Source organism: Trachypithecus francoisi, unplaced genomic scaffold (assembly GCF_009764315.1).
Source record: "Trachypithecus francoisi isolate TF-2019V2 unplaced genomic scaffold, Tfra_2.0 Lachesis_group4, whole genome shotgun sequence".
NCBI lineage: Eukaryota > Metazoa > Chordata > Mammalia > Primates > Cercopithecidae > Trachypithecus > Trachypithecus francoisi.
In genome coordinates, this window is record NW_022681469.1 from 42,204,065 (window position 1) to 42,231,410 (window position 27,346).

At 40.1% G+C, this 27,346-nt stretch overlaps 1 protein-coding gene across 15 annotated transcripts in view; it reads right to left on the reverse strand.

Moving 5' to 3' along the window:
- Positions 1 to 27,346, reverse strand: part of ST7 (suppression of tumorigenicity 7) — a 287,041-nt gene that overhangs the window by 17,915 nt on the left and 241,780 nt on the right. For all 15 annotated transcript variants that reach the window (XM_033192251.1, XM_033192249.1, XM_033192264.1 and 12 more), the window contains 3 exons: positions 22,532 to 22,604; positions 20,991 to 21,093; positions 2,255 to 2,405 (listed from right to left, as the gene is read on the reverse strand). In XM_033192251.1, the coding sequence (XP_033048142.1) occupies positions 2,255 to 2,405; positions 20,991 to 21,093; positions 22,532 to 22,604 (327 nt within the window). The remainder of the gene's footprint in view (positions 1 to 2,254; positions 2,406 to 20,990; positions 21,094 to 22,531; positions 22,605 to 27,346) is intronic.

Sequence of the window (27,346 nt, forward strand, 5' to 3'; positions counted from 1 at the left end):
GCATTCTCAAGCATTTAGCATATAGTAAGCACTTCCACAGTCCTCTTTTCTAAAATTGAATGTTATGGCTCTCTGTGAAAACTGAATGGCAATGTGACTTTGGCTGGGATCACAGTTACCCGATTTTCACAAACACTTCTCCAGTGGTTCCTGCTTATCTGTAAGGATCAACTGCGGAATTTTCCTTTCCTGTAGGTACCTGGCCATACTGTGTTATGTCTGAAAACCCACCCCCTCTTTCTATCCTAATAAAGCATTCTGCCAATTTGAGAAAATTAAATCCCCATATAGCTATCCTGCTTGATTTTGTAGCTCCCTGTTTCACTTCATGTTTCTTTTAATCCCATCATCCTTCCAGTTGATCAGAGCATCTCCCCATTGTTATCTGACCACATGGATAACTAATTTCCAAAGAGAGTTTCCAGTTACTCCTTGTAGGATTTTTATTTTTTCTATGGTGATACCATTTTTCTACGGTGATACCATGTCTTTATTACCCTTTGCCCCACCGCTTTTTTGGGTCCCTTCTATAGGACAGGTAACTTTCTTTTCTATGAGACCCAATGGATGAGCTTCTATTATTGTTTCCAAGAGACCGATCTACAAATATTTGGCAAGCCAACTTGTCCATTTAATTTCTCCACAACTGACACGAGGTAAGGCCTCTCACGTTCAATCCTGTTGGGCTTTTCTGTCTCTTTCTCATGCTTAAATAAACATGTATTGTGTTCCTTTCTGATAGAACGCCTTACATACAACAGGAAGCACAAGCCAGAAGGAATCACGACCATGCTCACACACACCCTGAGTGGAGTATGGTGTGTCTTAACCTATTTAAATACAGTTGCTGGTGCCACCCAGGCCACCTGGAGTGTGCTATTACACTTACTGAGGAGGGGCGGAGGCACTGATCAAATCCTCCTTCAAGTTATAAATAGTAATCTATTGAAGCAGAACCACTACTAATTCGTGAAAGAGATATTTTCAAAACTAAACAAAAATTTTCAATCAACTTTGAGTCCCATCTCTAGCTTATTTTTATACCATCCCATTTTGCTCCCCCAACCTCCCTTCCTACACCAACTTGGACTCCTAATGGGTTAGGGAAGGGCAGGAAAAGGGAGGAGCAAATTATCAAAATGAAAATGGAAGCAGCAAAGATAAACAGAGTGAAAGGATTAAAAAGACGCTTGTTTGAGGGGTTGATCAGAGTAAGGGTGAGCTAGGAAAAAACTGTCAGAAGACTCTAATATTTATTGTTTTAGTTTCCCATGGGTGGAAAAAGAAAGCCATGCTTCATAATGTACTTGTTGTGCTAAAAATTAATGCTAGCAGAGTGTCAATGCACATGTTGTCCAATAATTCACAGTCTTGGCTGTTTTCCTTAATTTACATTCTCTCAAACAGCCCCACCACTTACCATTTCTTCACACAGTGTCCTTGCTTGTAATACTGTCCTACTTCTTCAAGGCTTGGTTCAAATCTCATCTGACTCATAATGTTAACCATGATCACTCCACCCCATAGACCTCTCCCTTCTGAAAAATCAACAGGCAGCTGCCACATGCTGCTGGTTCCTCTTCCCAATTAGATGACATGCTTCTCCAAGGCAGGGAGCATGTCTTACCCACCATTACAGCCTCTTCTCCTTACATGGAATAATAATATCTATGGAGAACAAGCCCACAGATTTATTTATCCCTACATTCATCTACCAAGCATTTATCCATTAATACATGAATGCTACAACTCCTAGCAAACACTAGGGTTCAATGGCCACTGTTCTTGGTTTGAAGCATAACTGCCACACCTTTTTGGGTGGTCAGTCTGACTCCAGTGGAGGATAACTGTGGCTCTTAGCCAACCCTCCCAGAAAGGCCATCAAGAAGTGGTCATCAGTGTCCAGCACGAAGCCTAACCCTATGCCAAAGATTACCAGGATGCTGTGGGGCTGTCCAAGTTTCCAAATAGGGTTTTCAGGGTGACAGGGTGCCCCTTTGAAGAACATCTGGGTTCACCCCTTCTATAATATCAACTTACCTTTCTGAGCTGTGGAAACGGCCTCACCACAGGAATATCCACCACCACCAGGGGATGGAAGAACCTAAGTCACTAACTGGCTTAGATGCGCCATCACAGAGCACAAGAGCAGTACATATGTAAATCTTCATTATTCATCATAAACACTCAGTGCAAAAACATTTTAGACCTCTTCATGCTCTTAAAAATGTTTCAAAAAAAGAAAAGTACTTACTGCCTTCCCACGTACAATGCAAAAGATTCAAAGCCCCTTCCACTCTCTTCCAGTGTGCAAGATGAAAGAATGCATATGCTATTGCTTCACTGTCTCCTCTCTTCAGGATATGTTCTGGGGGTAGGATTAAGCTTTTCATTTCTAGTAGGTACTGAAATAAAAAAGCAGGACACAGTTGCGTTAATACATAAATAATTTGGAATTCAGTATTGAAAATAGAGAAGTTGATTTCCCTAAAGCCACCATTTGTAAGCATTTCATTAAACCTGCAACCTCATTACTACATTTGAAGGCAATTACTAAAACATCCAGCAACACAAAGTTTGCTGACAGATGATTAGCCTTGTACTAGTTTCCTACAGTGAAGATCAGAGGCTTTCAGGCGAAGATACTCTAATCAAAGAAATACATAAGACTCAAACAGCATAAAGGAAAATGTAGAAGACACGATAATTTGGTATAATTTTGGAAGCAGAATGAAATCTTATAAAATGGACACATGAAGGTTAAAAAGTTATGTGGCTAAACCAAGTGCAGTAGAAAGATTTGAGATTGAGTAGCACTGTCCACTATTTCTTTCTATACACATGTATCAAGGAGAAAAATCTTGTCCTATGAAAAGAGCCACCCACAGCTGCTCAAGTGCTACAGGGAGGAAGGGTGGCAGCCAGAGCATGGGAAGACCCAAGGGAGGGGAGCGTTATAGACCCCAAACTGTGACACTCTTAGATCCTTTCCCAAAGACTAGGGAGTGGGGGTGGGGGGTGGGGGTCTCAGCATACACCTCTTCATTGCTATCTTCTACAAAGTGGGTAGGAGTATAGGGCAAGAATGGACATACTTCCTGGGGGCTGAGAAAAGACTATGTTTCCATTTTTATTCTTCTGTTTTACTATAGGATAGACATGGAGTAATTTTTGAAGGTTATTTTATAATTGCAAATGTTAACCTTTCTTTTCTGGCTGGCATTCTCCCCTCCTGGATCCATCCGTGACAGACACACACACATCCCCACACCCACACCTACACCCACACCCACACACCCACCCCACCACCACCACCAAAGACAAACATAACAATAGCTCATGCAATCTCCTTTAAAATGGAGACTAACAGACTACAGAGGGATATGGACAGCAAGAGCAAGTGCTAAGAAAAAAGGTGTTCAAAAATTTTACTATCAGAAATAATTGCCTATGTATTTTTCTGTCCGTGGAAGTTTATGAAAGACAGTGAAAGGTAGAAGAGTCCTGGTATACAGAATGGAGACTATGGCACAATTATCAATGTTTCCCTGTCATCTAGTTGAGGATTTGTACCCTTTGGGCATCAACCAGTTGCCCTTAAGCTTCCTCTCCCACTGGCACACTTGGTGTCGAGGTGTATGGCCGGCAGGAGCCAGGAGAACACATGCAGGCGTCTTGGCTCAGCAACTGCAACTTTCCTCACTCTGGGTCTGATATCTGAAGAAACCTCCAAGCTTCTGGCCTCAAAGCAGAAAGAGTAGGGAAGTGAAAGAGCGACACCCAGAGAGCAGCAGGAGGACAGTGATATGGTTGTCACACTTGGGAGGAGGTAGGATAGAAAGCCTCACTCCACAGAAAGACCTGGGACCCATTTCCAGGCTGGCCCATGACAGGTGTTTGTTATTTTGGTGGAACTCCTCAAACATGCATTCTAAAAGAACTTTCTGGCCATTTGCCTTTTTGGATTCTATGAACTACTGCTTTCCTCCTAATGTCTTGTTTTAAAATAGTGCAAGACAAAAGTCTTTTTCGAAAAATAAGAATAGAGAATTACCTAGCAATCCAATTTGCACTATGTTTATAATGAGTATCAGCCATAATACAGTTATATTTATATTATGGTGAATTTTATGTTTGGAGTTACCTGGCTATCCTCTTGTGATTTTGTTACCTTAATAGGAACCATTAAAATGTACATTGCTACTGCCAGTGATGGTCTTAAAGGACCCCGAGGCTATGAGTCATGAGAAAAATAAGTAACTTGTGAAGTGTTATGAACTGTATTAATTGTTTCAGAGTAAGTTGGAGAAGGAAGAGCATTTGGTTATCCACAATCATCATCATCAAACAAACAATGGAGAAGGGAGATTTCTGGCCTAATGAGAGCCCTGGAATAAGATTTTCATCTGATTTTCTAATTATTCATAGTCACCACGTCTATCAAATAGTCAATTTTTAACGAAGGATCATGCTTATAAAATTTGAAACAAATAAAATACGAAAACAACTAACTCATGTGTCCCAGGTATACAGAAATCTCCTTAAAGCCCTTGAAATCAGATGGTGGCGAAAAGTGTAAACTCCCATTCTTTTCATTTCTATGATTAGAAAAGGCTTTTACATTTGATTAAGGATCTATGAAAGAACTCTTCTCTTAGCCTAAAGAATCTTCAGGAATAGGGGCACTTGAGAAGGAGTGGGCCTGGTAGTCACCCACATTTGTGGGTAGAAAATAAACTAGCAAGGCCGGACGCGGTGGCTGACGGCTATAATCCCAACACTTTGGGAGGTCGTGGAGGGTGGATCACAAGGTCAGACCAGTTCAAGACCAGCCTGGCCAAGATAGTGAAACTCTGTCTCTACTAAAAATACAAAAATTAGCTGGGTGTGGTGGTGGGTGCCTATAATCCCAGCTGCTCAGGAGGCTAAAGCAGAGAATTGCTTGCACCCAGGAGGCAGAGGATGCAGTGAGCCGAGATTGTGCCACTGCACTCCAGCCTGGGCAACAGAGCAAGACTCCATCTAAAAAAAAAAAGAAAAGAAAAGAATAGATAAGCTAGCAGGAGGCAGGACAAGTCAACTGGCAGGGGAGGGTAGGAGTTCTGAAAATTCCTGACAAAGAGACATTATAGATATGTGCTATCCCTGTTCAATACGATAGTTTCTACCACATGTGGCTATTTATATTTAAATTAATTAAAACCAAACAAAATTAAAAATTCAGTTCCTCCATCTCACTAGCCATATTTCAAGTGCTCAGGTGCTGCATGTGGCTAATAACTACTCTATTGGACAATGCAGGGAATATTTCCATGATCACAGAAAAGTCTTTTGGACAGCATTGAAGGCTGCTGTAGATAATGGTTTTTCATCTTTGGATAACTGGACCAATTTTTAACATGAAAAAATTTCAAACGTGCTCATGATAGGAATCATCAGGGTAGTAGCTACTGACTGAAAATATACAATATGACAAAAAGCTACAATAAATGTAATAAAACAAAAATTAATCTAAAAGCATTGTTGGCGACCAGGGCATCTACATATAAAACATTTGAAAAATAGTAGTACACATGTGTGTGAGACAGATTGGCTTACTCAGCCTGCAGGCTCAATGGGATGCATATGGCCTCAAGGACATCATCCATAGCCCCAAACACAGGCCATGAGGTAATGCTGTTTCTCCTCTAAGCTCTCTCTAATCTTTGTGTATGTGTACTACTCACATGCCACCTTATATTAGTTATCATGTATCTTGTTTCTCTGTTGAATCATAAGACCCCCAAGAGCATGAACCTTGTCATCTGCATCTTAATTTCCCCTCCCGCACCTCCTACAGAGCCTTGCACATGAAGGTAATATTTTTTAAAGCTGAATTAAATTGAAATCTTACTTCCCAAGAAGTCTCTCAAAGTGAACATCCCTGGCCTAATCAGCCTTATGAGGCTAACTAAAGCAACATATTAAGGAAACAACTCTGCCTTCTCATCTTATCTATCTTATGGCAGCAATCGGCTATGACTATAAAAGAGATTTATACTCCTTTATAATTCTAAACAAAATGTTGGCCCTAACTAAATGATGAAGGCTAATAACAACAATGTGTTATGTTTTTGGCCAGGCTTAAAATGGCTGGCAAGATCAGTTCTCAACATGTACAACATTTAAATTAGAAAAGCATGGAACAACATTTCACGTCTTACTTGTCAGGAGAAAAATAAATGGAAGAGGGCAGATCCCTATCCACAAGTATGCAGAAATCAATTAGAATAACTATAGCTTGCAAATCAGAGAACACGCTTTGTCCATCTATAATAATGGCTTGGTTTCTATTAGCTCAGCCAGCATTCTGTGCTATCTTGCCCGCCATCCTGCATCTAACTTCCCCCCCAGATAAAATCACACTGATCTTGAAGTGCAGTGCTTCTAAAAATTTCGGAAGCAACTTTTCAAAATCTATTTGTGTCAGCATCCACTGCAGGAGCACCTAAAGTCAGGGCATATGAAGAGAAGTAGAGAGCTATGGTCTTTAGGTGTGAGCAGCGCCTACTCATGGAGGTCTCTGAGACAAGACTGGCTCAGCGGTCAAGGAAACTGCTGAAGAGATATGGCCTATTAGAGGCTACCTTGGGTGGCTGCTAAAGTGCTTTTTGCTAAGATCTTAAAATTCTATAATAATTTGAATGAAAATGATCCCATAGTTACCATTCACATAAATGTTAATACCAAAGAATTAACTCATTAACACCTCTTTTTTGGGATTTTCAATATCAACAATAGCATAAGTCATATAAAAATCATTAGCAAAAGTATGGGAATAAGCAAAATGTGAAAAAAAAACAGGTAAATTAACTTATATCACAGTTAATGATGGCTATTAAGTGGCTCCCAAAACCAGGTAATGAAAGAATATGTATTAGCACAGGGAAATGTTCATGATACATTGCTAAATGAAAAAAAATCAATGTACCCTAACAATTTACATAGCAGATTATTAATTATTTTGACAATAAAAATGTATAGGTAGGCATTAAAAACCAGTGGAAAGTCACAGATTGAATGTTCATGGTGGTTAAATATTTGATTTTAATGGGAGATTAACTTCTTTTATACTCTTTCTGTGCTTTCCAAGTTTTCTATAATAAACATTTTGTAAGGGATGGGGTCTCGCTCTGTTATCCAGGCTGAAGTGTAGTGGTGCAATCATAGCTCACTGCAACCTTGAACTCCTGGGCTCAGGCAATCTTCCTGCCTCCGCCTCCCAAGTTACTAAGACTACAGGCACATGCTACCATGCCTGGCTTGCAATACATATTTTTATTTTTTTCTCTCTATATATGTATGTACATGTATGTATGTATATATGTAATACAAATCTATTTTCTAGACTTGCATCAAAACACACACACACACACACACACACACACACACATACACACAAACACACAAACAAAAGATAACTGGAGATAGCAATTTTTTTCATGCCTACAATGCTTTGGTGCAACTGGTTTTGATAAAATGGCCTAACACTAGAAAAGATGTTTTTAAAACATCAATAAAGAGTTCTGCGAATTAAGCTAGTGCTATTTGGGAGAGACACCACATAGTCTGAGTTTCAATGTGGCTTACTCCCTGGAATGAGTAAGACACAAAGCAGGGACAGGACAAAAAACACTGCAAGTAGCCACGGCTCACTCAGATCATGTGGTGATGGAGAATGCGGTACACATCACCAGGATTCCCTGCCTTAATCTCATCTACCATCTGCCACTCTGAATCACTTACTGGAATCCTGGCTCTACTGTTTAGCTATGAGACCCTGGACATGTTATTTAATTTCTTTGAACCTCACTTTGCTCATCTGTAAAACTGGAATAGTAAAAACATACCTTGCTGGCTTTAATTTTTGAAGATTACGTAATATATGTAAAGCATTCATTCATATAGTACTTGGCATATAAGTGTGCATTGAACAGTAGATATTTTTGCCACTAAAAAATATTATATGTTCATATTACTGTAGAAGTAATTTGTGTTTTCCACATATACATGTCCCACAGATAACTGACTTTGTTTTTGGGTAAAATACTTCAGCATTTTTATTGTAGTAGCAGATCAGTTGAAGAGACCTGGCTACCAAGGGTCATTAACCGACCAATACGGAGCCAGGCATAAAGCAAAGCTGAATTGTCAAATTAAACCTGGTGATTTCAGTACCACTCAGGGATCCTCATCACAAGGTACCTTCTTCTTCCTGGTTCACTTATCTATTCATTGGTTACTTTGCTTCATTCAAAAAATATGTAAAGGCCCACAGTGTATCCCAAGAATATAGATATGGGAGCACCCACAGGCTATCCAAGGAAATGGATATGGAAGGATCCTTTGTGTATTCCAAGGACATAGCTACGGAAGCACCCATAATTTACTTCAAGGACATGGACATGAATAAGGTCAGGTCCCCACCTTGATGATCCATAGTCTTTGTAGGAGTAGAGGAGGGAGAGAGAGACAGTGGGAGGGAGGAGAGAAAAAGAGAATGTATGGAGAAAGAATAAAATTCAACATGGTGAGTACCTTAGAAAGATGTATAAACTTAGCACTAAGGAAGCAAATGGACAGCATTGTGTCTGAGAAGGCTTCACAGAAAAATGAAAATATCAATCTTACTAATTACATAAGAGTTTATACTGAAAAAATGAGGAGGGGGGATTCCAAACCAGCATTAAAGGGCAAAGTATACCAAAAGCATCAAAGGCTACCAAAAGCAAGCCAAGGCGTCAAAGGGCATAATGTGTTTCTAAACTGGTGGGGCCTGACTACTAACATGATGGTAATTGCCAACACTGATTACGCACTAACACACGTGCCAAGCATTATCTCAGTAACTCCTTAACACTCTCTGCGACGGAGCTAATATTACCATTCCTGTTTCAAAGATGGGAAAACGAAGACTTTAGGAAGTAACTTGTTCAGAGTTGCACAGTTGCACGTGGCAGAACCTGCATTTGAACTCAGGCCACTCTCCAAAGGAGTGAAGTAGAAAAAGTAGGCTGTAAAAGGCCTTCATGATCTGCTCCAGAGGGTGCCCTGACCTTTAGTATCTGGTTTTCAAACTTTTAGACACAGAATATAGTTGGCTTTTAAGCAACCTGGGTTTGAACTGCACAGGCCCACTTTTATACAAAATTTTTTTCAACCAAACACGGATTGAAAATACAGTATTCATGGAATGGGAAACCTGCATATATGGAGAGCTGATTTTTTTGCATAACTCAGGTTCTACTGGGTTCTGCAGGGCTGACTCGGGGACTTGAGTATGCGTAGATTTCGGTATATGTGACGGGTCCTGGAACCAATCTCCTGCAGATACTGAGAGATGGCTGTAATTTGTTCAAAGAGAGACAGAGAAAATAAACACTTAGAATCTGTGAAGCTGATGCAAAACAAAGCTGTGGGGAAATCTGAGGAATGGACCCAAGAGAGATCTGGGGAACCCTCCTGGCTCTCCTAGGAGGACAGTTTGGAAATCACTGCCATAGGCAACTGGGAAGTGAGTTGTGCAGTTTGCAATTTTGAGAGAAATGGGTGAGTCATGTGTAGGATCAACAGACAGGGAAGAAATGGAAATTAGCAAAGTCTTAAAAAGCTCCTGTTAGAGTCCAGGTGATGGGGACAAAATTGGGGGATGAAGGAGGAGCTTTTCCAGGACTTGGTGCCTGACTAAATGTGAGAGTCAGGGGAAGAACCAAAAGTGACAAATTTTTAGTGTAAGAAACTAGAATAATGTGAGTTCCTTAGCTAGGGTAAAGACACCAGAAGAGGAAGAGGCTTAGCAGGGGAAAGTAACAAAAACAGCTTGAAGAACCTGCAGAACATCGCTGGAAAAATGGCCTGAAGGCAGCTTGGTCTGCAGGTCTGGAGCTTGGGAGAGAAGCTGGAGACACAAATGTGGGCATTCTGGGCCAGAGGTGGAAGCTGTGCAGTAGGAGCAGCGGAGATCTCTCAAGACAGCTTCGAGCAATCAGGGAGAGGGCAGTGAACAGAACTCCCTGGAAAACATGAGTGCGTGGCAGCACAGAAAAGGAGGAGGAGGAGAGTGCTGACATACAGGAGTGGCACAGAGAGTAGGTGTCATGGGGTCAAGATGGCCTCAAGCCATAAGAAGCAGGCTGGCCGGGGGCAGTGGCTCACACCTGTAATCCCAATACTCTGGGAGGCCAAGGCAGGCAAATCTCTTCAGCCCAGGAGTTCAAGACCAGCCTGGGAAACATGGCAAAACTGAGGTGGAGGCTGAGGCGGGAGGATTGCCATGATAGCACCGCTGCATTCAAGCCTGGGCGACAGAGCAAGACCCTGTCTCATAAAAAATAAAAAAATAAACAAATAAATACATAAAGACATAAAAAGCTGTCGGTCAGTGGGACCAAATGCCGAGGAGAGATGAAATAGGATGAGATTTGAGAAGAGGTCAATAGTTCTGGTGGCCTAGGTGGCAGCAAGCTTAGTAAGAGTGACCTCAGTAGAAGTGATGAGCCTGGTGGGGGTGGCCTGTATGGGGATAGTCTTGGAGAAAGCAGCTGCAGTGCTTTTTGTTAAAGAAAGAGACTTATAAACTTCCTATTCCTGAGAAATGTGGCTAAAAACTGGTTTCTGTTCATTTTCCTCTGGGTCATATTTCCACAATACGTTCTCCTTACTCTAATCCAAAAAAGCTTTGGAACAAAATATGACTCAATTCAAAGAAACTTATATTGAAATAATATTTCTAAAATGTCCTGTTGATATACAATATCATAGATAGTCTGCCAGGGTATTTTGAATTTCTGCTTCCACGCTTCAAGCATTTTAAAATACTAAAACCCACTACACATTTTGTTTCCTAAATTGGATTAAAAAGCAATTTTATACTCTGTCAATCAGCTTTACCAAGATATAAAGGGAGGATTGCTTTAGTGTTTGCATGAAATAGAATTTCCATCACTATAACAATGTCCTGTAGGTACTCCATTAGCATATACAATTACCACGATGTTTTCTTCCACAAGCCTCTTGAAATCCCCATGAAACTAGTTTCTAGATTAACATTAGATGAGCTTTTTTTTTAAAACAAAAAAAAAAGGAAAGTACATTTTTAATGGGAATGCATTTCTGTCATAACATTCTTCATTCTTTCCTCTCTGTTTTCTCATGACTTCCCACACTCCTAGACTTAAAGTTTGAAAGCTAAATATGTATTAGGCTAGGTCCTCACCTCCATATTGTGTCAACCCCAGTCTGCCCCGCTGCTGAAATGAGTGCTGGGAGTGTGGCACCCTTCTCCCCTCGGTACCCTCTGGGACTGCCTGTTGTGCCCTCCGCTACCTCTTGGGCGGGCGCAGTGAGGACAGCAGATGGTTTACTGGTTCTGGGATTTGGGGCAAGATTAAGATGAAAGCTATCCCCCGTTGGTGCTGGCAAGTTTTCTTGATTTTTTCCCCTCAGCAGCTCTGTCTACAGCACTCGGACATGCTAAGGAACTGGTACTGGCTCCGCAGCACCCTCCCTGCTGCTCAGAGGAGGATGTGAGGCCTCCTCCTCTATGGGTGGGACCTCAAAAGCTTAGGATTTTCTGATGGTGGTGGGTCACAGCCATGTGTTATTTTCTGAACTGTATGCAGAGGGGCCTTGGAGTTGCTGGGCTACCAGACTTCTCATCCCAGTTTCAAGCAAAGCATCTACTTGCTTATTTATTAAGGTTTCATGTAAGACTGAATTAGGAGAGGAAAAATGTTTACTGCTTTAAAAAAGTTAAAAATGGTTTGTTTTTGTAGAAGTAAACACAAGCTGGCCAGTGGAGGCCTGTGTGTGGTAGTGAAGACCTGTGACTTGGGAAGCCCTCCTTGGTGATATTGACCAGGTCAGCCTTTCCTATCAGCCAAGGCTCAATTCTGGGGACTACCGTGTTCAAGGTTTTCAGAGTTGAGAGGGAGGTTTGGGCATTCTGTATATAGCCAGGCCACTCCCCTACCACTGCACACTTGGAGAATGTTTCTAACAGCAAAGCACAGGATCTGGCTTCCAGAAGTTACAGAGTTCCTGGGTTATCTGCCCCAACTGTGACTGTGAGCTGGCTGCCTCACTCTGGTGGGCCCAGCAGCACCCTGCCGGCCTCACAGGGGCACGGGCCAGTCTGTCTTCTCAATGACTGAGCACTTCTTGTGAGAGCACGCATCATGTTCTGACCAGCGTCCCAGTGGCTGGCACATAATTAGTGCTCAATAAGTGCTAGCTGAATGCGCTGCTGGGAGGGAAAAGAGGACTCTGCTTTGGAATTGTGTACCTTTGGAGACTGGAGAAGCTGGTGGACAGCAGCAGGAAGGTTAGCTCCTCCAGGATGAAGTAAAGTTGCAGCGATGTCTCCTGTTTATTCTATTAGAGCAGAGTGATCCTGCTTAAGTAAAAGTAGTTCAAATATGTTGTGGTTGACAGGAGAGTTAGCAAGGTGTGTGGCTTCCAGCTGAGGGAGGAAATGGAAGAATTCTTCTTCTGAGGGCATGAGAGCCTTGCCAACTCTGATAATGAGAATAGGCACCAAAACAGAGGGTGCAGGGGCAGGGAGGAAGGAGATATAAGCAACCCAGGCTGGGAGATGCCAAACCGCTTAGGCCTGGTCTGAAAAAAGTACCTGGTGATGTTCAAGTGGGTCCCTACCTCCTCTATGACTATGGGCACCTGGGACCCCTGACCACACAGCTCACACTAAGGGAGATTTCCACCTCTCTCTCTTCCACTCACACCGCTCTCCTTGTTCTGGTGGTAGGCAGTGGAAATGATTCCAACAGCCCAACTCCAATTGGTAGAAGTACCCCTGGGAATGAAACAAACAGCTGCTTGCTTTTTATAGGCTGAAGAAGAAAAGCTTTGGAAAGAGTGAAAACTTAATAGAATCTGGAAACATTTTGCTGGGGGAGCCAATGATGATGGGTTTGGTGTATGTAAGTGTATATTAGGGACTGTTAATGTAGCCCTATGATCTTGATTACTCAGACAGGGAAATATGAGTTATATAATCGAAAGGCGGGTGGCTTCAGCCTCCATAATAGAGGGGACACCTGCCTCTGTAATCAAAGTAGAAGACACAGTGATGTTTTATGACGCAACCTCATGCATGCCTAGGACAGGCTTTCAAGTCTGTTCTACCTGAGGAGGCAGGTGCAACAGGGAGAGGAAGGGGCCTGCGTATGGGCAAGTTTCATACCAGACGTGAAGTGTTATGTTGGGGTAGAGGACCTGATGGGAGTGGGTTGGCAGAGAACAAGGATGGTACCAGGCTCAGAACAAGAATATAAGACACAGGTTGGAAATGGGTAACACTTAATCAGCCACAAGCAAAGAACTTACCAAGCAGCTATAAGCTGCAGAATCCCTGAAGACAATAGCTGCAGCCAGAACATGCTAGAGCCTCCCCTCAAATCTGGAGGCCTAAAGGGACCCTGAGGGTCCTCAAGGCCAAGGCATTGAGGTGCCACTGTTATACTCTCTGGTTGTCCTTCTTCAGGCTAGGGTGGCCCAAGAAGCACCTGTTAATGCATGTTTCTAGGCAGCCTCTATTTTCACCTAGCCTGCAAGCACAGAAATAGAACGGGAGGTAAAAAGGAAGAGATAATGAAGGGGCCAACATGTATTGAGCAGGTACTGAATGAATTACACGACGTAATTTCATTTACCTGTCATCAGTCCTGTGAAGCCATTACTTTTATCCTCATTTTATCAAAACAAGAATGGGCAGGAAACTAATTAACTCCCTCCTCCCATACTTTATTCCAGTCCTGTGGACAGCAAGTAATGGGAGTAACTGTTCTGAACACTTTTGCGCTTTTCTCTTTTTTAGAGACAAAGTCTCTTTCTGTCACCCAGGCTGTGGTGCAATAGCACAATCATGGCTCACTGCAGTCTTGACCTGTTGGCTCAGCCTCACAAATAGGATTATAGGTGTGTGCCACCACACCCAGCTAATTTTTTTGTTTATTTGTGGAGATGAGGTCTCACTATATTGTCCAGGCTGGTCTCAAACTCCTAGACTCAAGCGATCCTCCTGCCTCAGCCTCCCAAAGTGCTAGAATTACAGGCATGATGAACCCTTTCAATGAAACTTCACAGCTCTCCTTGTCTGCCTTGCTCTGTTGTTATAATATGTTCTGCCTGACAATTCAGAAAGGAATAAATACAAATGGCTAACAATGTTCAACCAAGCTAGTAGTGGCAAAGAAATGCAGACTTAAAGAACAAAATTCCATTTGTACTTAATAGGTTCATAAATATGTATTGCTCCCCTTCTTTCCTTTTTAAACAAACTGCTCGACGACAGTGAGGGTATGATAAAATGGTGAAGAAGGAGTTGTCTGCTGATTTAAACTGCTATAATCTTTTTTGGCAAGTAGTTTGGCAATATCAAGAGCCTTAAGTGCTTCCACACATGACTTAGTAATTCCCATACTTCAAATCTACCCTCAGGAAATAATCCTGACTAAAAAATCTTCTTGCCCAAAGAGGTTCATTACAGAAGTTGACCGATCATGTCAACTTGATATCTACCATGGAGGACTCAAGAAGTAGATTAGGCTGTGTGTACAGTCCCTCACACCCATAATCCCAGCACTTTGAGAGGACGAGGTAGAAGGACTGCTTGAGGAACAACTTGGGCAACAGAGACCTTGTCTCTATTAAAAATTTTTAAAAGCTGGCTGAGTGTAGGGGCACATACCTATAGTCCCAGCTACTCTAGAGGCTGAGGCTGGAGGATCCCTTGAGCCCTGGAATTTGAGGTTATAATGAGCTATGATTGTGCCATGACACTCCAGCCTGGGTGACAGAGTACAACCCTGCCTTGGGTCAGGGGTCTGGGAGAGGGAAGAAGTAGATAATTCTCTTCTACAAAATGTAACAGAATGAAATTGAACTCTTATCTTACACCACACAAAAAATCAACTCAAAATGCATTAAAAGTTTAAATGTAAAACCGGAAACTATAAAACTTCTAGAAGAAAGTAAAGGAGGTGAATAACTTCATGATATTAGTTTTAGCAATGATTTCTTAGATATGACACCAAAAGCACAAGCAACAAAAGCTAAAATACACAAGTGGGACTATGTCAAACTGAAATGCTTCTGTGTAGCAAAGAAAACAATCAATAGAGTGAAAAGGTAACCTGTGGAATAGAGAAAATATCTGCAAACCATATATCTAATAAGGGGTTAATATTGAAAACATATAAGCAACTCCTACAACTCAATATGAAAAAAAAAAAGCCCAACAATCTGATTTAAAACTTGGCAAAAGACTCATATAGACATTTCTCCAAGAAGATATATGAATGACCAACTGGTATATGAAAAGATGCTCAACATCACTAACAAGCAGAGAAATGAAAATCAAAACCACAAAAAAATTTTTACCTGATGTGTTAGGATGGCCACTCTCAAGAAAATAACAAGTGTTGGCAAGTTTGTGGAAAAACTGGAACCCTTGTGCACTGTTGGTGGGAATGTAAAATGGTACAGCCACTAAGGAAAACAGTTTGGAAGTTTCTCAAAAAATCAAAAATAGAATCACCACTATATGATCCAGTCATTCCCCCTTCTGGGTATTCATTCAAAAGAAGTGAAAGCAGGATCTTGAGGAGATATTTGCACTGCTATTTTCATTGCAGCATTATTCACAACAGCCAAGGTTATTAGGAAATAACCTAAATGTCCATGGACAGATGTGTGGATAAAGACAATGTGGCATACACATACAGTGGAATAATTTTCGGTCTTTAAAAAGAAGAAAATTCTGTCATATGGTAGATATAACACAGATGAAGCTTGAGGACATTATGCTAAGTAAAATAAGTCAGTCACAGAAAGACAAATACATGATTCCACTGATACAATGTATCTAAAGTAGTCAAATTCATAGAAGCAGAGAGTATAATGGTGCTTTCCAGGGGCTGTGGGGAGGGGAAAATGAGGAGTTGCTGTTCAATAAGAATAGAGTTTCAATCGTGCAAGATGAAAAAGTTCTAGAGATTCCTGTACAGTGATGTGCATACAGTTAATGATATGGTTTGGCTGTGTTCCCACCCAAATCTCTTCTTTAATTTTACTTCCCATAATCCCCATGTGTAGTGGGAGAGACCTGGTGGGAGGTAACAGTTATCTCCATGCTGTTCTCATGATAGTCAGTGAGTTTTCATGAGATCTGACTGTTTTATAAGGGGCTTTTCCCCCTTTTGCTCATTCTTCTGCTTTCTGCCATCATGTGAAAAAGGACATGTTTACTTCCCCATCCACTATGAATGTAAGTTTCCTGAGGCCTCCCTAGCCATGCTGAACTGTGAGTCAATTAAACTTCTTTCCTCTATAAATCACCTAGTCTTGAGTATGCCTTTATTTGCAGCATGAGAATGGACTAATACAGTTAACAAGATTGTACTGTACACCTAAAAATTTGGTAAGAGGGTAGATCTCATGTTACATGTTTTTTACCTCACACCCATAAAAAAGAAGTATCCAAAATAGAAGTATCCAGTTATAGAAACTGTCTTAAAAGAGTCTGAAGGCACATAGATAAAATACTAGAACTGCAAGTTGGAGGATAACCTTTTTAAGGTTAAAGAACTCTGGAAATCTGATAATCCTCCCTCAGAAACAAATACACCCCCAATACCCAAACATAAAGTCCATGTTAAGAGCCCTATGCTAATTTTTTAAAATAGTGAAGTAAAAGTATTTAAAATACATAGGAAAAAAGGCTACAAATAGTCTTAAATATGAGTAGATTATTTTTTATAATACCACTATAGAGCAAAAGACATATCCAATACTGCCGGTAACAAACAAATAATTTAGCCCACCTTTCGGAAACTTGTCAGAAAATGGAAGTTTATCTTTGGTACCCTGAAGGAGTTAACGTAACATCCTCCAAAACAAAAATGTGTCTCCACGCAGTGCAAGGCTTGTAGTGTAGCTACAGCATACTGAGAGCACATAAGCTCTGGTTAACCCAGGTCTGTGTAGTTGATGGGTCACTGATAGAAATGTCTCCCTCACCCCGACCCCAATGTAAATCTCAAGACTACTGAGGAAGAGCAGGGTAAGCATGGAGCATATCTGCAGAAAGAAGGCCCCAAATCCAATAAACTATAACAATACAAAGATGAAGGTATAGAACCGTGATGAGGGCAGTCCTTTGATTGTCCAGCATTACATGAATGGAATTTTCTTTACATGCAAAGTGATTTTAATCCCATTAAATGGAAAACATCCTCTAATGGATTCGAGATTTCTTTGTCTTCTTGAGTTTTGTTCTTAGTTGTTGAAAATCGCCAGCATCATTAATATCCCCCGTTTTCCTCAACAAAAGGTAAACAGCAAGTACATAATCAATGCATCATACTGAGAGACCACAGAGGAGAGAGACTACTTCTGATGAAGAAGAACAAGCTTCCTGGTGACTCTTAATGGTGGTGGTGAAGGGGCAACAGGGTTTCCTCAGAGGAAGTGAAAAAGGGAAAGGAAAGAGAATGTGTCTGGAATGATGAACAAATAGTTACGAGGTGGAAAAAAGGAAAAACAAGTTGGGTCAGATTATGAAGGGTACTGAAGAATCGCACAAGGAGTTTATGCCTTTTCCTATGGGAGCTGGCGGCACAGCTACAGTTTCTCAGGAGGGAGTGACAGTTCTGTTGGTAATGATGAGCCTGTGTGTTTGCTTCCTCTTTACTAGTTTGCTGCAATCTAATACTTCAGAAATTCTAGTATTTCACATCCAACTGACCACTGAAGGGGCTCTCCTTCAGAACAGAGATAAAGAGTTTCTTACTGTTCTTATTTATTTCCCAGTCCTGTGATGTGGTAAGGAGCAACACTCCCTCCCTACTCCTCATGTCTGCAGGCAAAGAGAGTTCCTAAGAGTAGCCCTCCGAAGGTAAATGACTGCTATTTATCACTAGATGGTGAAATATTACCTATGTATCTTTGCTTAATGGGATACCAGATGAAGCAAAGCTGGAAATATATGGAAGGCAGTTCTCAGTTACTATATTTGGTATTTTTTCCTCCCTTAGAGAAGATGATAATCATATAATACAGCATGCAGATACTGAAAATTCCTGTGGTGGGCCACTGACAACTTCCTGTGGTAGAGAAAAAGAAGCCATGGAAGTCATATCATTTAAGATATCTTGAAGAAACCTGAATTGTCCTTAAGGGACTGAATGCCTTGAGAAGCAGTGTGCCCACCAGCATTTGAAGGGTCCAAGCCTAGGCTGGTCTGTTCCCTGGTGAGATGTGGGAGGCAGTAGAGGGCAACATTTATGAGTAGATAACCCAGAATTGGTTCAGGCTCTGCCATTTATTTGCTAAATGACCATGAGCAGATTATTTAACCTCTCCAAATCTTCGGTGCCTTCATCTATGTAATAGGGATAATAATATAACACACCTCACAGAATCATTATGAAAAATAAGTGAAAGGGCTTATGTACTTCAGTTAGCACTGTGCTTGGCACATAACATTAAAAAAAATAAAAATGATTATCACAGTATCATTATAAGGAGAGAGTCAAGGTTAGGATGGGAAGGTGACCTAGATGATCTTTAAGGCCCCTTCTTATGCTAAGAGTCCAAGAGTTTATAACCTTCACCGATGTCTCATTAGAACTAAGGCTATTATTCCCTGCCTCCAAGGCACCAAATGTGTGTGTGTGTGTGTGTGTGTGTGTGTGTGTGTATTTGCTAAAGTAAGATGTTTAGAGCATGCTGCATACTATATATTAGAAATTTGTGGCTAATTCTTGACAGATGTGGCCAGTGAATCCCAGGACCTGGTCCCACATGGAAATTGTGATAGACGAAGAGGATCTGGAAACACATCTCCCCCTCAGCACAATCATCAACAAAGCAAAGTGCTGGAGAGTCAGTTTACCTAGGTAGTTTACCCTACCTTCTCTCAGTTTCATGATTAGAAATTAGAGTGCAATCAAATATTTGAAATGTTTCCACTTTTAGAATAATTCTATTTTGCAAGTGGAATCCCAGTTAACTGTGTCAAATTCTTCCATGGCAGCCTTAAAGCGTTTCTTAGGGCTTTTAATATTCTTCGAGAGGCTCAATTAACCATTTCAGACCAGTTTTAGAGCACTAAATGACTACTTCCATCAAAATACCTAACCAACAAGTACTGTACTGATTTTCTGTCTTGTGCCCCAGGATTGCAAGGCCGTAGTTAGGATCACAGTAAAAGATCTGGTTCCTAGATATGAGAAGCCCCCAATCATTATCAAAATTCTTAATAACTATCAATAATTATCAAAAATTTTTGATATTAAAATTATCAAAAATCTTAATAATTTGCAAATAAATGGTGCTCAAGTATTTTCAAAAAACTTCAAATATATAATCTCACTTGATCTTTATCACAGAAGACAGGCAGGGCTTCTATCCTATCTTCCTTTAAAGATGAGGGACAACTTTGAGCTGAGAAATGCTAAGCCCAATGTCCAATGGCTGATAAATGACAGAACCAGAAGTGGAACACGAGTTTTTGCCTCAGAATCCAGAACTTATTGCTCAATACTACTTCTAAAAGAGCCTTATTTGTGCTTACTGAATAGCTCTGTAGAGAATGGCATTCAATGAGTATTAATAGATGACCTCAGTTTACTGTAATTCAGGATAATATTTTCATGATTAGTTTTAAATTTTAGTCAAAGTGGAATAAATATTTTTAGTTTAGGTGAAAAATATTATATAAGGAGATATAGTTATAGCACCATATGGACAATACATAAATCTACAAATACTATGTTGGTCATTACCCATTAGGCCTAATGAATAAATACATCCTTATGCAAATGTGGCATAGTGAACCACTCTTCAATTTCCTGCTAAGTGAAAACAATGACCCAGACTTGACTAAAATCCCAGGAATTATATTAGATCACTTGTCTCTATCACTCTGGATTATCAACAAAATAAAGTAGTTAACTCCATAAATCATCTCTCTCTCTCTCTCACTCATACCTCCCACCCTTTTGCTATAGTGCTACAACACAAGTCAAACAGCCTTCCTTTGTCATTTTTCACCAGTAAGTCTTCATCAGACATTTTGCCAAGGAAGATATGGCTTGTCATACCTGAGGTGAACCACACGAAGTTTCTTAGAGGTCAAAATGTACTTAATAGTGGGACTGAAAGTGGCTCTCAGCTACTTTTTTTTTCCTCCCTCAGAGAAGATGATAATTATGTAATACAGCATGTAGATACTAAAAGAGCAGGGAGTTAAATATAGGTAAATAATAAATACACATTCATCTCCTGAATAAAAGATTACAGAAATATCCTCTGCTCTGATTTGATTCCCTTAAAGTCAATTTCAGAAAAAAAATTGGAAATATTGGGTATTTATAAATTGGTCAATCATGTGGCTAGTAACTAAAACAAATATTTTCTACTACATATACTTATTAAGACGGTACAAAGCAAAATACTTTTTCATATTTTGAAGTTTTCTGTATTATTTTCTTGCCCATACTGATTACTACCATTTATTTATAGAGACAGGGAATGCCACATTAGTATTTTTTTTTTTTTACCAGTTTTATTCACAACAACATTTATTTCCTGAGTTTGGTCTATGTGAGACCATAACTGGTGTGAAATTCCTATCAAATGCGTCAACACTCCCGGGATATCTACTTTTTGCCAATTTCAGGCTTCCTGGCCTGCCTCAGCGAGGTCTATCGATTTACCCTTATTAAGTGAAGTCTGGAAATCTGCCCCAAAGCCTCTTGAGTGTAGCTTTTGCTTAAAATGAGGCTAATGCCCATACACTATAGAGGGCCTCAACATTTGTTGGTTGCAATTCATTTTTTATAACCGGTGTACTCGAGATACAACACCGTGGTCAATGAATGCTTTCTCTGCTATCATAATGAGTTCCTGTGGGGATTCCACAGACTCACTTTTGGCACATGAGGATTGAATTCCACAGCTCTGTGAATGGCTTCTACTGCATTCATCTCTGCTGTGCTCAGCCCCCGCCGAGATGCAGCCTCAGGAGAGAATCTGAAAAGCAGAAAGACAAAAACCATCCAGTTGGGACCACTGCTTGGGCATCAACCCGAAAGCATCTACACATCAAGGGCCCATAAAACCACAACGAGCCAATGACATGAGCTCTCCAAACTTCTACTGCATGGAACCTCTGAGTGACCCCGAGGACCGAGGCCAGAAAAAACCCCAGCAGAAGCAGAAAGCGTGCTTGCATCTAATCATGGCAGGAGTTAAATTCGGCTGTCAAGTCTCTGTCTAAATAGCTAATCTAAGTCTTCTACGAGGTACCTGCTCAGGTCGGGGGAAGAGGTAGGACTGACAAGGGCAGACAGTGTAGGAAAAAGAGAAAACTAGGTTACAGAAGAGTGCACTTGGTTAAAAACAGAGCTGGGAAGGATTTGAAAGGAGGCCTCCCACCCAATGTCAGTGCTGCAATGGAGGTTAAATCATTGCAGCTTCAGCAGCAGGCGAGCCTGCTTGGGGCCATTCCGGCAGGGGGCGTGTGCATGCCCAAACTGCGGGCGAGACACCTGCCCGAGTGAATGAAAAAAACCAGACCATGCAATCTCTTTCTCACCTCACACCCAGGGCTAACTCCAGAGCTGTGCTTGGCAGGCAGACACCACAGGGGAAGCTGTGACAACCCTGGCCCTGCCCTCCCAAGCTGGAGTCGCTGTGTAGGGAGAAAAGATGTTGCAGTAGGTACTGGCGATCTACAGGATAAAAAAGAATGAAAGAAAATTACTTTGGTCTTGAAGTGTACACACACTTAACAGCAAACCTGTCTGATACAGCAGAGGCTGGTTTCCTATTCTCTGCTTTTGATGCTACAGAGGGATTATATCGGGGAAGTGTAAGAGTTTATGGACTCAAAACCAGTTAAGCCATCTAGGCTCTTTCACCTGACAGGCATCCTTGGATGCTTATGAAAAGTCCATATGCCATAGTCACCTGCCTGAACAAAATAGGCAAACGTCCCATTGAGATGACAACTCAAAGTTAACAGACCAGTGGGGGCTAATTTGGAGTTGATGAGGCAAAGAATGAGAGATGACCATCCCGTCTGCCACATTCCACATGTGTATGACACTGCCCAGTTATGGACTGCTGAAGGGAGAGGAATGTGCAAAAAACGAATAGAAGGATGGCATTCTGTATAAGTCCCAAGCAGGTGTTTTGGTATCTACTGTCTCACACCAAAAAAGTCATCTCAGAAGCATGGAATTTCAAATAAATCCTGCTTTAGGATACCTTTACACACCCTTACATTACCTGAAGATATACATTCCCTCCTTCTAATAGTGAAAGAAAAGAACAGCAGGTTTTGGAAAATGCATGCTTATAAGCAGGGGTCTCATAGACTAAGAGAAACTTCCAGAGAAAGCCCTCAGAGGCAACACATCTCAATTCCGGTCAGGCATTAGTACCGCGCAAGCTATTATTCACTTACTTGTCAGAGACAGCTCTTGCTTTGAGCAAAGCAGCTGTGTAGCATATTGTTGCTGACTTTGGTAAGCTTATATCTGTTGGAGAAAAAGAAAGTAGGAACACATAAGTTTGTAGGTAACAAAGAGCAATAATTTTCAATACACTAGCATTTTAATCACATTTAAGTGTAATAAAGCATAAATGAAGAATATTTTAATACATACGTTACACAAGAATTTCAGCTATTCCTTACTGTATCAACACAGTATGTGAAACTAAGGGTAGGTTGTATTTTTGTGAATAATTCATGTCCACCAGGCTGACTCTTAAGCAATCACCTTCTATTTTAAAATATGAATTTTTATATGTTGAGTTGAAGCAGATTATAGCTATAAATATATCAATTTAGATATCACATGAATATCCTTGATGTGAAAGACACGAAAGTGTCTTTGTCACTTATCAAAATTTCTCGACAGGTGTATGAAATACTAATTGAAGAAAAAAATCTAGATTAAAAAAAGACATAGCCAAATGAATGATTCTTTAGTGGTCAGATTTAAAGTACATTTCTTGTGCATTAAATTTCAAGTTTACCTTCAATTTTTAATAGTGCTTGTTAAAAATGTAAAAGTCAAAGTCAAGGAGATATACATATATATCTAATATATAAATAAACATATATAACTTTTAAAGGGTATATGTATGAAATCTTTAGGAAACTACACAATTTTTGCTCATGCAAACCTATCATAAATCCCCTTTCATATGAAGCCTCACTTGTCACCAGGAAAAACAGTTCCTTTCGATTTTACAAAAAGTACAGAAAGGCCAGGGTGGGGGTGGGGTTCAGATAACAAGTTTACAGGAAAGTGAAAGCACAGGGTACAAGTGAGAGTAGATAAACTCAAAGAGGGCAACCCTTTGGGTGAAAAATGTGTTCTTAAATTATGATTGCATTCTTTCCAGAATAGGAGTTAGTATTTAATACTTGCAACCAAATTTACACTATAACACAGAAATACTTTAATTCAGAACAGGTAAAAATATGCCATTCCCAGATCCTGCAAAATTCATTCTAGGTTAGAGGAACTCTTTGCACCTGGAATGCCCTACAAGTTTCTTTGCAAGGCTGTTTTCAACTTAGAAAGGATTACATTAAAGTAGAAATGAAAAAGGGAAGTCCCTTAATTAGCCAATAGACAGAGGCAGAAGAAAACAATTTCATAAAAGAAAACCAATCTCTCTTTCAATAAGGAGTATTTAATGCCAATTCCAAGGAGATTCCTAAGGAACTTCTCTCTGAGGGAAATTTCAATGACATTGATAAAACACAATCATAGAAAATATCAGCACAGAATTGAAAGGAAAAGAGGTCTTTGTACCCTTAATCTCATAAACTGTTTTCAAGCAAAATGTCACCACCACATACATACTATATAAAATGGTGCGCTTACAATTAGGAAGAAAAAAATGCCAGACACTCATGGATTAGTCTTGTTGCTTTTCCAGCATCTAAACATTTAATAGCTTTCCAGTGTGGGGAATCAATACAAGAACGAAATATCCTGTTTTTTGGGTATGCTCATTGATGGTTATTTGAAGCTAACAAAAAAAACTAGATGATACACGGCCTACTTAAAAGTTCAGACTTTTTATTTTAAAGTTACCCAAGCCTTGTTTCCGAAAACAATGATCATAATTATTTGGGTGGCAGCACAAGAAGAAGCCTCTTTTTAAGGACTTAGCTGCTCAACAAGAAAGATCAAGTTGTGTTCGATGGCTACCTAATCAATCAAATGAACACTTTCACCCAGAGAGAAATACAGAAAGAGATACAATTGAGGTGTTCCAGCAAATGACTAGAGATGCCTAATCAAAGGTAATCTTTAATCTAGAATCCTGACCCCCATTCCCACTAGCATAGACAAGACATTCACAACTAGAAAAATGCAACAGCATTCAGCAACATTATGACGACTACAGTACATTTTCTCCATTTTTAAAATGTTTGCTCCTTCTCCTTTATTAAGTAGTATATGTGCACAAGAAAAATGCTTAAAATAACCAAAAATATATTTTAATCAATATCAACTGAGGAAACGGGGAAATGTAGCTCTATGAAAATACCCCATTCCCCATTAGTGGCATTTCATTCTATTTATCTTTTTATGCTAGTAAGTTATTTTGTTCTCACTGATTAAGAAAAATAGAAAATAGAAAAATATTCTTGCATAGCTTGTTTATTTAGATATTTTCAATGTTATTCTTTTTTCTGTAAAAACATCACATCTATTTGGTAATAGCAATTTGCCTCTAAGGAGGGATGAATCACTCTAAAGAAACTGATCCTAAATTTCCCTTCACATAGAGCGTCTTGTTGTTCAAATAGGTTTTGGTTTACAATTTTCATTTTTGAAAGTGATGCGTATTTTTCTGCAGAGCACTTAGGCAATATAAATGGAAAGCTTTTACATTTTGCCTACCCAGCAATTCCACTTCTAAGACTTTATCCTAGGAAATAATCATTAATGTGCACAAAGATTGTTCATCACAACATTGTTTCTAATGGAATACTGGAAATGGCCCAATGTCCAATCATAGACTGGTTAACACGCTGTAAGTACATTCACAGGGTACAATTCCATGCAGTCATTAAATCATGGTGGTGGTGGAAAGGTACTGAATGATCTGGGGGAAATGTATTGTGCACACATCAATAAGTTTATAAAAAGTATGCTTTAATATTCATCTTTAAAAGCATTTATATACACAAAGAAAAAGATTGGAATAATATGCACCAAATATTGTAGACTCCCCTTATCAGTAGTTTCACTTTCTGTGGTTTCAGTTGTCCACAGTCAACTGCAGTCTGAAGATATTAACTGGAAAATTCCAGAAATGAATACTTGATAAGTTTTAAACAGCATGCCATTCTGAGTAGTGTGATGGGATCTTGTTACTGTCCTGCTCCATCCAATCTAGGATGTGAATCATCCCTTCGTCCAGCACATCCACAATGTAGATGCTACTGCCCATCAGTTACTTTGTGGCCACACGCATTATCATAGTTACCATAGTGCTGTCATAGTTATCACTGTGCTTGTGTTCAAGTAACCCTTATTTTATTGCATAATGGCCGCAAAGTGCAAGAATAGTGATGCTGGTAATTTGGATAGGCCAAAGAGAAGATGTAAGGTGCTTCCATTAAACGAAAAGGTGAAACTTCTCAACTTAATAAAAAAAAGAAAAAAATCATACACCGAGGCTGCTAAGATCTGGAATGAATCATGTGAATTGTGAAGAAGGAAAAGAAATTTGTTAGTTTCACTGTTGTACCTCAAAACTGCAAAAGTTATGGCCACAGTGTGTAGTAAGTAGAATGACAAGAAGGAGGGGCCACATTCACATAACTTTTATGACATATCGTTATAAGTGTTCTATTTATTAGTTATTGTTAACCTCTTACTGTGCCTAATTTATTTATTTATTATTTTATTTATTTATTTTTTGAGACAGAGTCTCGCTCTGTCACCCAGGCTGGAGTACAATGGCACGATCTCGGCTCACTGCAAGCTCTGTCTCCTGGGTTCAAGCAATTCTCCTGCCTCAGCCTCCCGAGTAGCTGAGATTACAGGCATGTACCACCACGCCCGGCTGATTTTTGTATTTTTAGTAGAGATGGGGTTTCACCATGTTGGTCATGCTGGTCTCGAACTCTGACCTCGTGATCCACCCACCTTGGCCTCCCAAAGTGCTGGGATTACAGGTGCGAGCCACCACATCCAGCTTACTGTGCCTAATTTATAAATTAAACTTCATCATAAGCATATATGTACATGAAAAAATATTGTGTATACAGGGTTCAGTATTCTCCATGGTTTCAGGCATTCACTGGAGGTTTTAGAACATATGCCCTAAGGATAAGGGAGGACTACTCCATTGGTGGTGTTTATTTCTGCATGGCAAGATTATAAGCAATTTTTCCCATTGTTTATCTGTATTTCCAAAGTTTCCTGTCATGTACATGCAAAAACTTTTTTTTTTTTTTTTTAGCAGATAATGATGCTAGAGGGAAGAATTCTGTTCTATAAATTGCCTGAAGCAAGTTCATGGGCAAATACATTGGTGGAGCTAGATACCAACAGCATAGACAAAAGTAGAATTTATCACATGAGGTGCTGTCAGCCCGGAGATCTATCAGATGTAACTTTCATATACTCTTGTGAAAGTTAGTATGCTCTATTTACAGTGTGCCCACTATGGTACAGTTACCTTATTAGCCATATTTTAATCTAATAACTGCCTAACATCTAAACCAGTGGCAGGAACTGATGTTTGGTTCACCATTAAGAAGAACCGTATATACTCCCCTCTAGGAGAAATTATTTAGGCTGCCTGCCCCATGAGCACCTCCTCTTTCATTCCCACCTCACCCCACAAAAAAGGGGGAAGCTTGGTTATTGCTGCCTATAATTTTTAAACTTAATATTTTGATATAATTATAGGTTTCCAGAAATTTATAAAATATACACAGAGTCCTGTAAATGTTTCACTCAGCTTCTCCCAATGGTAGTATTTTATATAACTGTAGTATAATATCAAAAAACAAGAAATTGACATTGCTAGAGTACTATTGGGTACACTATAGACCTTGTTCATTTTCACCATTTTTTATATACAATCAAGTGTGCATGTCTATCCAATTTCATCCCATAACTAGATTCATGTAACCACACCAAAATACAGAACTGTTCCATTACCACAGAGGAACTCCCTGGTGCTACCCCTTGATATTTGTACTCTCCATGTCCTTCCTCATACATGTCCCCCGGTG